At 42.9% G+C, this 13,246-nt stretch overlaps 1 protein-coding gene across 3 annotated transcripts; it reads left to right on the forward strand.

The window, feature by feature from the left end:
• The first annotated feature begins 1,331 nt into the window (after positions 1–1,331).
• LOC125715802 (BTB/POZ domain-containing protein 3-like) lies at positions 1,332–12,973 on the forward strand. 3 transcript variants are annotated; one of them, XM_048987751.1, is made up of 5 exons: positions 1,332–1,472; positions 4,333–4,582; positions 7,511–7,601; positions 8,313–8,431; positions 10,395–12,973. In XM_048987751.1, exons 2-5 carry the CDS (start codon positions 4,446–4,448, stop codon positions 11,425–11,427), a joined length of 1,380 nt encoding a protein of 459 aa, XP_048843708.1. In that variant the 5' UTR covers positions 1,332–1,472; positions 4,333–4,445; the 3' UTR covers positions 11,428–12,973. The 3 variants fall into 3 exon arrangements, with proteins under 3 accessions (XP_048843708.1, XP_048843707.1, XP_048843706.1); XM_048987750.1 differs by lacking the exon at positions 1,332–1,472 and adding an exon at positions 1,483–1,722; XM_048987749.1 differs by lacking the exon at positions 1,332–1,472 and having other exon boundaries at positions 1,729–4,582.
• The last annotated feature ends 273 nt before the right edge of the window (positions 12,974–13,246 follow it).

Here is a 13,246-nt window from a genome sequence, read left to right on the forward strand (position 1 = left end):
CCTTTCATTTTCTCAACAGGCAATTGCCTGCATTGGTTATTTACTGGGCTCCCACACACAACGAATGACAGACCAAGAAAAGGCATTATGGGTGAACAATGTTCATCCCTGGTATCTTGCACACATCTGGCTCCCAAACAGATGTGACACCCCCTACTGCACTCCCCCTATTTTCTTCTGGCTCCAGTGGACCCCTGGAAATGTAATTACTGTGCCAGGCCTGTTATTTTGAGACACCGCAATAATTTGAACTAATGCAATTTGTCCCAGTCCTAGCAGCGTGGATACACAGATCCGGTTGGCTGGTAATTCATCTTAAACATGGTTCAAGGGTCAGAATCTATGTTGAAAGGCATAAATCTATTTCCTTTATTTTGGGCGGCAGATGGGCTACTTAACAAAGCATCCTGTGATCGCGTCACCATACAGCCCATAATAAACCCGTCACCGATCCACAATGACTCAAACCCTGAGCTATGCAAATATTCATTTTTGTACTTTTTTGTGTAATAACCACATGGGTTATTCTTATGGGTTAGTCAAATATTTCTTGTGGTAATCAAGGAAAAATGCTTATACTTTCACTGACTACTAGACCAGTATCAAAAATATTTTAGTGCAAGCATGAGAGAACACTGCAAAACACTGTAAATCACTGTAAAACAGGTACAGGAAAAGGACCAAGCCTTAACACCAGCACAGGGAAAAATATCGGTTTCAACAGGTAAAAATACAATATGTTTCTGATTTTAAGATGTCCAGCCTGACTGCCTGAAATATAGCACTGCAGATTCATACTCCCTTCGCTACATAGTAGCTTAACCCAGGATCCTTTGGTAGCCTCTGATGTACCATAAGAAAAATAACAATAATCATTTTTAAAAAAACGACAAAAAACACAACTGCTTATCCAATACAGGGTCACGCTGGGCACAGTGTGTGTCCCAAAGGACACAGGGCAGGGGACACTGTGAACAGGCCAGTCCATCACAAGGCAAACACTCTCTCACACTTCCATACACCATCACACCAAAAAGACAGTTTGGAGACACAAATTTTAATATACAGATGAAACCCCCACAAACGTTAAATTATGTAAAATCCTAACACAGAGAAAGCCTGGGGTCACACATTCTTCAGCTTTAGTATTTACAAATGAAACAAATAATAATAATTTTTTAAAAAATCAGATAGATGAAATCAAAAAGAGCCGTCTCCATTCTTAAAACTACTTCTTTTTTTGTGTGTGTGTTTATTTTATAGCCTGTATCCCATTTTTTTCTTTAATCTCAAACTTCATATGTGAGACTAGTGTTATTACCCATGGCCATTACTAAAGAAGCGCATTGCTAATACTATATGAAGACAGATCAATTTGAACCTCGGTTTTTATTATGGCGGAAGAGTCCAGACCTTATCCTTTTCCCCCCCAAACAATAGGGGGAGCTTGGCTAGTGTTGAAAATATACCAGGCAAGTAAACTTTCCTGTTTGGAGGACGCGAGATCGCCAGTAACTTTTTAGACGCGCTTCGTTTCGCTCTCGGCGTTGCGCTCTTATTTGTGCCATATTCAGCGTCGCATTGGCCGGTTTTGCGCTTCCAGTTTGATTGTATGGTTAAACTAGCCCCGATGCATTTCCTGCTTTGCTTTCAGTAGCTAAACAGTTGTTTAACTATGCGGTTTAATTACCGGGGCGTATCGCCGTCAGTAACTCTCCATTGGTAAGTAGCTGGCCGGTTAATCTGCGATCGATGCTCCGGCGGTACACGCCGGTACCAGCATTTCCCTGTTTCTCCCTACGCTTCATTTATTTAACGTATCTAATGCATTTTCTAACGTAGGTGATAGGCGGCAGTTGACATGTTGAGGAGCGTTTTACGTGTTGATACTCTAGCTTTCATTGTGAAGGTTGGCCGACGGGAAAATCCTGGTTAACGTGATAGCTAAGCAACAGAACCAGGCGTTTCTGGGGATTTGTAGATAGTCGGGGTTTTTCATAGCCTGCAGTGTAACAAAACAAGTATCCACACATTAATAAATGCTATTCTGCATTTCAAGACATATTAAACCAGTTACTATATCATAATGTAATACGCGGAGCGAACCATTTAAGAAACTCGAGGGGGTATGTATGTATCAATGGGACGTTGCTTGGGAAGTGTGTACGGTGGTATTTTTGAAAAAGTACTACTGATGAGACATTAATTATATACGCTTTGATATATTTCGAAATGGACGAGATTGATTTTAGAAAATGTTTTTCCTTTCCCGAGTCGTGGAAGCGGCCCGCTGCCCTGGTTAGGAGGATGTCGGGAGATTGAGTTTTGGGAAGCGGCGCGTCCTACGGCTTTATTTACAACAGCAGCTGCCGACACTCGTAGAATTTAACCGGAGTAAATAATTCGCCAGCGCGCCTCCTCCGTCATTGACGAATTAAAGATATATATCTCATTGATACACGAAAGTACATATTAAAACCAGTGTTTTTTTTTTGTTTAAAACAATAATAAAAATGTTTCTCTTGATTGCTGCTTTCAATACAGAATGACAATTTTTAAATGCAATATCATTTAATCTTTTATTGATAACCCTCGTTCTTTTGGATCTCTGTCATTTGATTGGAACGGCTTTTTTTCTATTTGTAGCATATTGGTCAATTGCGTGTCTAGAGCTAAACTGCTTTGAGTGTCAAGATGTTAAACGATTTGTTTACAATAAATTGCCTGATTCCATATTTAAACTTTATGTGATTTTCTTTGAGTGGTCTGCCGGGCCCAGCTTTTTCATTATTTTGCCCGGGGGTTATGATACAGCGTGAGAATTTGCATGCTGTTAATGTTTCACCTGTGTGTTCCTGGCTGTCCCGGTGTATCTGCCCCTCAGGTCGAGTGTCCTACGCTGTATGCCCAGTTTTTCCTGAGGCAGACAGTGACTTTGACCCTAACAAGATACAGGAATCTGCTCTGTCTGCTGTAGAAAGCAGATGTGCTCCTTGCATTTACAGGCTTTGGAGCCGGTTTCTGTTCCATCCCTTGGTACTGATCTCACTTTAGTGCTGTGTTTTCTGGATGCCTTATATCATAAATTACAGTTATCACTGTACTGAGAGCCTTCTCGAAACAGTGATAAAATCTGAAATGGCACAATATTTTGTTCCTCAAACGCATCCAGACATTCTGCAGATGTGAAAAGTCCCATAAAATCAGCACAATAATTTGCTAATTAATATGCATCTCTTTGTTAATGTGCTGTGGGTTTCTTTTGAACTGCTGTTTAACTGACGGGGTTGTGTATCGCCAATCTCGCATATTTAACTATTCTTTTCTAGTTCTTTCCGCGTGTGTAGTGTGAGTCATTCACCTGGTAATGTATTCTGTTTATAGCTCGTGTATATTGTCAGTTGCATAACGATTCTTTTCGCAAGTCCTCCTTACATGTCACCAGTACTAGTTATCAGCAAATACATGGAAGCGCCCCCCCCTCTCCCAAATGTGCTAAATTACTGTTTTTGGACAGTTCCATTCATTATTAAAAATATTTATTCCTGTATTTATTTAAAAATCTTGCCATCTGTCACTTGAATATATGTAAATGCTAAAGTCAGTAGTACTTAAGCGTTGGGGGAGGGCTGCCACTTTAATTGAAAAGCTTTACATATTCTAGTTGGTGGATCAAAGTGTGATTGCGGCCAATAATAAGGCTCGCCCTCAGCCATTGGCTCGCCTTCAGCGGATGGCTGGATTCACGCACGGAGGTTTACAGTCTCTAGTGTGACTATTCATTCAACTCGGGCAATCAGCGAAACAAGCCCCATCGCCGACTGACCGAGGCAGCCGCCTCTGGCTGGGTCCCTGGGAACTGTATCCCTGCAAAAGTAGGGCTGCCAGCGTCAATGCAGCAGCACTAAATCTAGGTCTGTCAGGAGAGCGAGCGAGTGAGCGAGAGAGAGAGAGAGAGAAGAGAGGGAGGCAGAGGGGAAAGAGAGCGGGCGAGCGGGCGATTGATCCATTTTAGCAACTTGCAGTAATGGAGAGCAAAGTAGGCCGTCATGCACCGGATCAAACTTGAAAGGAGAAGCTCAGAATCGGCTGCGCAGATCTAGCTGTGAGGAAGAGGAAGACGAGAGGAAGTCAGGGTACCAGAATTGGCTAAATCACGGGAAGGATCTGGCAGCTTTACCACCGGCCTGCGCTTGCCATCCCGTCGGACTTGTACTTCCTCTGAGTTTCTTCTCCTCTTGACCCGCCACTGCTATAGGCAGGGAAACACACTCATGGTCGATGCCAAGGGAAGGAACATGAAATGTCTGACTTTCTTCTTGATGCTTCCAGAGTCGGTGAAGATCAGGTCAAGCAAAGGTGCCAAAAAGGGGAACCCGAGTCACTCGGACCTGCCACCGGTCTGCTATGAGATCATCACCTTGAAGACCAAGAAAAAGAAGAAGATGGCTGCGGAGATCTTTCCCGGCAAGAAGCCAACGACAGCAGACACGGTCCAGCAGTACCAGCAGCAGAACCTGAATAACAACAACACGGTCCAGAGCTGTAACTGGCAGGGCCAGTTCCCCACCATACGGGAAAGGTAGGTGAGCTTCCATTTCTGGGTTCTGAGCGAGTGCCCGGTGGGACGCCTCAGTCGGGCTCAGTTGGAAATTCTGGGATGTGGACAGGTGCACGGGCAGCGTTCTGTTCTGCGGTGCTGTTTTGCATGTGTTATACTGTTATGTAACTGCAGGACAAGTTCACTCTTTAAAAAAAAAAAATTAAAAATGAATAAAAAATCCTGTGTTCATCGGTTGATGCCGACTTCCTAAGAACTTATGCTGTTTGGGAAGCGTCCCTCTGATTGATCTCAGGGTTCACTGGTTGGTCCTGGATATCCCACCCTGTGCAGGTACGCTCTTGTGCCGCCGCAGCGCACGAGTTGCAGAGCGGCCTCATTGAGGCACGGGATTGGGGGGGCAAGGGGGTGGGGTGGGGGTGTAGGCACGAGATGTCAGTGCGTGCTGCGCAGTCCGGCTTCTGGGTAAATATTTGTGCTTTTTTTTTTCCGAAGGGAAGCCCCATAGTGGCAAAGCAGATGTGCTCCTGCCTTTGTTGTACCTCCAGAACGTCGCAGCCTGTTTACCCAGCTCTCCTGAGCATTTTACTCAGCGGTTTTGTAGTTATTATGGTGCTCTGGCTTTGATGGTGTCCTCTTCTAAAAAGCTTTGATATATCGCTTTTTTTTTTTTTTTTTTTTTTTTTAAGACAATAGCCTGACATCATTTTTTTTCCCTGTTACAGCAGTACAGCACTTTCTGTTTGTTGGAATCAATGCCTCAAGTTTTGAGCATCAGACAAATGAAATTCTTCTGCATGTGTTAATATTTATTTTTCGTAAGAACACTTCTATGGGTGTAGAGTGCTTAGGAATGGTGGACTTGCCTCCACAGAGCCTGGCTGGCGTCTTACAAATGCAGTGTCAGTATTAACAGATTAAAGTGTGTCAGGTTCGTGATTAGCCACGTGATGTCTGTCAGTCGCAGTTGGTCTCGCCCACCACAGAACCGTTAGCCTGCGTCTCCGTTCGCACTGAATCATTTGTGAGGTTGCTGGTCTTTCTGTGTGTCTGGGCTCATATTTTCAGGAAACAGTTAGTCAGATAGACGTGGAAATGGACAAAAATATATTATTGTCTACACTCAAAAAAAAAAAATTGTTGGCTCAACTTCATTTTTAAATTTTTTTTTTAAGAAAAAATTTGCATGCTTTTTAAAAAAATTCTGGTTTCAATTATTGAGTAAACTATATGAATTATTTGTTAGATTAGACCGACTTGGATGTAACTTTATTGAAATATTTATCTGCCTTTACTTCCAAACAACTTAACATCCATTCAAATGTTGTAGAGATGTATGTCCTCATTATTAAAACTTCTTGTTCTACTGTCTTTATTTTGTTCTTCATTAAGTCCACCGCATTTCTGGTACCAGAAGGTGTTGGTTTATCATGATCTAAAACAAAAATAAACTGTACTGGGGCTGAATAACTAGAAGACCAGCTTTCAGGAAAGGTCGAGGTTTTTTTATTGAGTTCTTCGCACAACTAATACAGATGCTCAATAAACCCCAAGGCACATGCAACCCAGAAATGCAGGGGGGTCTGACAATGAACTGTAATGTACACACACGGTGGGTAATTTATACAACGCTAAAGATATACGACGATCGGACAGGGGTCACGTAAGACATGGGCAAACACATTGGACTGTTGGGAAAAAGAACGAATATTAACAAAATAATGAGCTATATACAATATCCCAGCATGATCAGCGTACCTCATTGGCGCTACAGAATTATAGGGCAGGACTGTGTGATACTGAAACTAACGCCGCATGTTATGCGTATGTATTTGTTGCATCACTAGTCATTTACAATATGCTCATGCTTTTTCTGTCTTTAAATTCAGTATGGAAATTATAGCGCATAGAGTTTAGCTAAAATATAAATTTACCTCCACTGGTTTGGCATGAGTGCTGCATGCGTTCTCCGAGATAATCATAGTCATTTTCATCCTAGCTGTTTAAATCACTCCCTCAGGTTTGTGAGAAATTTGTCAAACTCCTTTTTTTTTGCGCTAGAAATACCCAATATTTATTACGACAAAATAATACTGTGTTGTCCTAGTACTGTGTTTCCTGTCATGCCATCCTGATCTTGTTCCATCTGTTCTTTTCCGACCAGATTGCAATTGCAATTTTTACAGCTTTGTTTTTTCATTTGTCCATGCATCCATTATGATTACTTTTTATTAATTTTTTTTTAATTTTGTTTTCTGATTTGGCAATATTGTGTTTCAGGGGCCGTCTGTTTGCATAAGTCCCACCCTGAGAAAGTGTTTCAGGTCCCATTCCAAAGCACCGAAACAGTACCGAAAAATTGATTTGGCACATCATGCCAAATTCTTGAACTTTTGGTACTGGTGCTTGATGGGAAGTCGATGGACAAGGGAAAGTACCAATCAGAGCCTGCGGTAGCTGGGGCAGTAGAGAAGCAGCCAAAGCCTCTATGCAGTTTAAACTCGCTTTCAGAAGTTACAATTACTTAGTATTTTTCAGATGTTAAGTGTAACCAACTTAAGTGGGGAACAAACGTAAAGTTTTATGCTGAGAAACTTCTTTATTTTGTGCGTTACTTACTATCCCCTCAAACCATTTTTTAGAGGGTATATGGTTGCGCGTTAGACCCTAAGGGGGAAATGTTTTGCGATACATGCATGTTCACACACGGTATTCCCTGCTCTACTGCATATTATATTTGAAAAGGGTGTTTGAAATGGTTAAAAGTCAGTGGTTGCTTTTATTTGGGGGTGCATATGGAATAACTAATAGCAGGATCTTATCGGAAAGGGGGCCCTGATCGTAGGAGTGGGGTGACACACAGGTTACCAGGACTCTCCGCCTAGAGTCTGTTTCAGAGAGTCGTTTCAGGTCTGGCTAATGTGGCGTGATGTGCTTTTCTTTCTGCAGGAACTCTGTGATGTTTAACAATGAGCTGATGGCAGATGTTCACTTTGTCGTGGGTCCACCTGGAGGTACGCAGCGGCTGCCAGGACACAGGGTGAGCCCATAAACATGCAGCGTCCGGTTCCGCTTCTTCTTAGAAGCTGGAACGGAAGAAGCATGTTTCCGATGTTATGGGAGAAAGTAGCAGTGGGATGTTGAGTACCCATACTTAACGATTATCTTCATCGTGAGTTATAGAATGAATAATCTCTTATTTTCCGCAGTTTGCCCCAGGCAACATTCTGCTGTCAGTGTTAATTTAGACGTTACGGTAAAAACATGTGAATCAATAACAGCTGATATTGCTTATACTTCCTTCTGCTTCATTTTCGGTTTATCTGTACTTAAACCCTTGTGTCCTTGTAATGTTCCTTCTGTGTATAAACACCTTTCCCCATTTTGGGAAGCGTGATTCATACAGAACTGTAAAACTGAACCAAACCATGTGAGGATGTTTGTGGGTCTGTTAGGGATCTGATTTATGAATGGAGCTCAGAAGGTATTGCTGTGTTATCCGACAGAGTTCCTATCCCCCGCCCCACAGTCACATAACGAGTACTACTAAATATTTTGTAGGTTTGTATATGGACTGGAGGATGAGAAATAATTGCAGGAATGAAAGGCTGGGAATGTCTGCTGTTATTACTAAGTGAAACCCCTCCCTTCATGTTCTAATCAAGCCATTCAGTGCCTCAGCATGCCCTTGGGTGTCATCTTAACTGTCCTCTGCTCGCTCACTCACTCACTCTCCGTTTTTTCCCTGAAGTACGTCCTGGCCGTTGGGAGCTCTGTGTTCCACGCCATGTTTTACGGTGAGCTAGCAGAAGACCAGGACGAGATCAGAATCCCAGACGTGGAGCCTTCCTCCTTCTTGGCCATGCTGAAGTAGGGCTCGTTTGTGCGCATGCCTTTTGTGTACACATGGTTCAATTTCGACCTCTTTTATAAAATACTTGCTGTATGGGAGTCCCCCCCCCCCCCCCCCCCCCCCCCCCCCCCCCCCCGCCCACCCTTGAGCTCATCCAGAGTAAGAGTAATCAAGTAAAATCGTGACTGTTGAATTCAAAAATAAACCCTCTTCTCCAGGAGAGGATTTGTTGCAACAGTGCATGCTAACTAGACCACAACTATGACAAAAACGCTTTTGATGTTGTAGGAATAATTGGTGACTGGAGTCAAGCCTGACTTTATTACTTGTTATTATTCCGTAAACGTGTCATTAACATGGGTGGGAAACCGTGATACCGATTGTGCTGTGGATATGGGCTGTTTTGAAACTAAATGTTTGTTTGTAATTTGATTTGCAGTATGGACAACTTCTGTATTTTATTAATGTACTGCAGGGTTAATTTTGAATAATAATAATAATAGTAGTTTTATTTGAGAATGTGTACAGACATTTGTACAGAGATGGAGCGTCTCATGATAGTACAGAATTTCACCAGCAACAGTTTAAATTGCGTACCCAGAATATATTTTACTGGTTTGCTGATTCTTCGTTGACAGGTAGATTTTTATTTCTCCATGTTTTACTGTGTAGCAGTAACTGCTACTCGCAGTCAAGGCCAGCAGGAGCCTGTAAAATCCCCATTGTTATGTTATCATTGTTTAGGGTCTGTTCTCCTTGACGACGTCTCGTTAAACACGATGCTGACGACTCTTTATCAGAAAGCTGTTCATTTGCGGACTTTGCTTTAGAGTCGCTCTCATGATAACCCTCCTTTAGCGTCGTCTACGTTGGCCTGCACGTCCCTCATAACCAGCATCGCTTTTTCCTGTCTCAGAAGTGGCCTATTTTTCTGTGCTGAAAAGCGAGAAGCAACCAAAGGCTTCTGGAGGAAGCTATCTCCGGGGCGGCGTGGTACAGCTTAGAAACGGCAAAACAATTGCGTCTAATAAAACATTTCAGACAGGCTGGGGGGGTGGGAATACCATTTATTAATATTAAATTAGGGGGTTACAATTCCTGTCGAATAATGACTGTTTACCAAGCACATGAAGCCGGGTGAGATTTGCATAAATATAATGTCCACACAGTAGCTAATATGAGCACAACAGCGCAACAGGAAATTTGCTGTTGCTGTAATAAGGACCGTCTGCTGCTGCTCCTTAAATGATTAATCCTATGAACGTGCCCATTAAATACCAGCAATATCATAGCAGTGACTCTGCACCAGCTACGTAACTTAATGGTACAGTGTGATTTAATTAGGTAGCTTCTTACGTTTTAGTTTGTGTTCTTGGCGTATCTGTCTGATGAAGAGCCAGCGTTGACGTTAAATTTCCCCCATGCCGTACGAAACGTCTTCAGACATAAATCTATGTGTCTTACGCTGAGCAGCATGGTGGCTCTATGGGTAGCACTGTCGCCTTACTGCGTCAGAGTTGGGGGTTCCTGCCTCCGATCTTCGTATACATGTTCTCGCTGTGTTTCCTCCTGGGGATTCAAATTCCTTCCCGCAGTCAGGAGACCTGCAGGTAGCAGTTGGTGTCTCTAAATTCCTCATAGTTCCCGTATGTGTTTGTGCCCTTTGATGGACTCGTGTTCCAGGATGTACCTCTGCTTTGTGCCTCATCCTGCCTAGAACAGACTTCCGGACCAACCCAGCACCCCCCCCCCCCCACCCCCGAACACAAACACACTTAACCATAACCAGAATAACTTGGTAACTGATAGCTGCAATTAAAAATTTATGCTTTCGATTAAAGTAGAATTTAAGTATAACAGTTTTTGATTTGATTTGTCAGTTTTTCCATGTTTTTAAGCAATTTGATTGTAGTTATTACAGGTCTTGCATGCAGTGAAACTTTCTTTTACTGGTACTGGAATGAATTTCTTTGCCCGCAGGTACATTTATTGCGACGAGATAGACCTTTGCGCGGACACAGTGCTGGCGACCCTGTATGCCGCCAAGAAATACATCGTCCCTCACCTGGCGCGGGCCTGCGTCAACTTCCTGGAGACCAGCCTGAGCGCTAAGAACGCGTGTGTGCTGCTGTCGCAGAGCTGCCTGTTCGAGGAGCCTGACCTGACCCAGCGGTGCTGGGAGGTGATCGACGCGCAGGCCGAGCTGGCCCTCAAGTCCGAGGGCTTCTGCGACATCGACTCTCAGACCCTGGAGTGCATCCTCAGGAGAGAGACCCTCAACGCCAAGGAGATCGTGGTATTTGAGGCGGCGCTGAACTGGGCCGAGGCCGAGTGCCAACGGCAGGAGCTGCCCCCGACTATCGAGAATAAGCGCAAGGTCCTGGGAGATGCCATCTACCTGATTCGCATCCCCGCCATGACGCTGGATGACTTCGCCAATGGTGCCGCCCAATCTGGCGTGCTGACCCTCAATGAGACCAATGACATCTTCCTCTGGTACACAGCCGCCAAGAAACCAGATCTGCAGTTCGTCAGCCAGCCCAGGAAAGGCCTGGTGCCTCAGCGTTGCCACCGTTTCCAGTCCTGCGCCTACCGCAGCAACCAGTGGCGTTACCGTGGACGGTGCGACAGCATCCAGTTTGCCGTCGACAAACGGGTCTTTATCGCCGGCTTTGGCCTCTACGGCTCTAGTTGCGGCTCTGCAGAATACAGCGCTAAGATTGAGCTGAAGCGCCAGGGGGTTCTGCTGGGCCAGAACTTGAGCAAGTACTTTTCAGATGGGTCCAGCAGCACGTTCCCGGTATGGTTCGAGTATCCGGTACAAATCGAGCCAGACACCTTCTACACCGCCAGCGTTGTGTTGGATGGGAATGAGCTTAGCTACTTTGGACAGGAGGGGATGACAGAGGTTCAGTGCGGGAAGGTAACTTTTCAGTTTCAATGTTCTTCGGATAGTACCAATGGAACAGGTGTACAGGGGGGACAGATACCCGAACTCATCTTCTATGCCTAATCCATCATCCACGTGAAATTGAAGAGGCTAGGTCTATTTTTTATTCTCATTTATTCTTCTGACACTTGGGGAAATAGTGGAATTCCTATTGTCCTCTGCTGGAAATGTGGAAAGACCAGTATTAATGAAATTAAAGGTTCTTTAAGACCTTGCTCATTTATCCAACAGGTGACGAGCTGCTTCTGTTCCATTGGTCAATTAGAGATGGTCTTCAAACTACTGTACCTTAAGCCGTGCATTTTATTTTATTTTTTTATGTGCATGATCACTGGCCACATTCATGCACTCTGCATTTCTCTATTGGTATAGAATCACTTAAGAAAGGTAGCTAAATAAAATGCATAGATGTGCCATTAAATTATATTAAGATTTGAAGCACTCAAGACTGTGATCACCTCATTTAAATAAGGAGAAATTGCTACTATCTTTGGTGTCATTTTAATTGTGTACGTATTTTGTGCTTTAACAAGTAGAATAGCTTCTTGGATGTGTTCGGCACAATTTTTAATCTTGAGTTCGATAACAGTGTACAGATGTTAATTAAAAAGTGAGAGCAATCATGACCCATAGCAGTAAAGTATTTAGCCTATAATGAAGTAGCTATTTGTTCTATCAAAAACATGGTATGACTTCCCTATACTTACGTTTGTCCTGATAGTAGTGTAGGATTTAATGAATCGTCATGGAAACCTTAAAGGGGCTGGTTGAATGGGCTTCGGGCCAGTATTTGCTGCGATTTTAAATACTACGTAGGGTGAGGTCTTTCCCAATAGCTACAAGCTGTTTGGTGGAGCAGTGTTTAAACTGGATTATACAGTGGTGCGTAGCAGGGTCCTAATTAAGATGCATCGTGCACCGTTCAGCTCGGTTATTCGCTTCACGTTCCCCGTGCTGGTTTTCTCTGGGAAAGTCCTTGTATGTCAGCAACAGAGGCCCTTTTTACGATAAAATGTTAACAAAAAGCACTACAGAGAGATAGGAACAAGCTCAGCGTTCAATACAAAATGGATAACTGAAGAATAATTTCATTAAACAGCATTTTCTGACAAAATAATCCATAATTCCAAAATAATCTTCCCAAAAGTAAGTATTTCTAACATCAACTATTTTTACACCTTTGCTTTTACTTATAAGATTATATTGGGATAAAACTGGAATGGTAGCAAATGAAATGAACTTTTGCTGTTTTTTTTTTAATGGATTTTTACGGTTTACATTGTTTACTACTGTTTACTACCACAAATTTGTTTGTCTATAGTGTGTACTAGTTACATTAACTGAATTTTGTGTACATTATAATGTTCCATTTTTTTACCACGTGACATGCATTTCAATCGTATCATTTCTGACTTGTATCAATGTTATTGCACTGATCTATATTATTTTTTTAAGAATTGCGAAAAGAACACTTTCATTGGTCGCTTCCTCGTTATCATTTGATGGGTTTGGTGAAAAAAATAACGACGGATGACAGAATGGTGAATCTTGAGCTCCTGTTTGACAACAATGAGGGCAATGGATATGTTTAATGACTGAAAATAAACTTAACTGGTCCTGTACATCTGCTATTGTTGCGTGTTGACTGATTACTGCGGTGAGTGGATGGAACAAGTGGTTAGAACATAACTGGACCGGACAGAACCTGGTATATCTCAATTGGAGAATTTAAATTCTATCTGGCCGTATATGTGTACTTGCGTGATATATTCTGGCTCTTCATTCTTACATGAAGGTCAAACTTTCTACCAAAGTACTGTTTTCCCTGAAGAAAATAAGTCTGAGTGACTGAAGGCATGTTTACACCATTTCCAATCTTAAT

This window comes from Brienomyrus brachyistius, chromosome 20, assembly GCF_023856365.1.
Source record: "Brienomyrus brachyistius isolate T26 chromosome 20, BBRACH_0.4, whole genome shotgun sequence".
Classification (NCBI taxonomy): Eukaryota; Metazoa; Chordata; class Actinopteri; order Osteoglossiformes; family Mormyridae; genus Brienomyrus; species Brienomyrus brachyistius.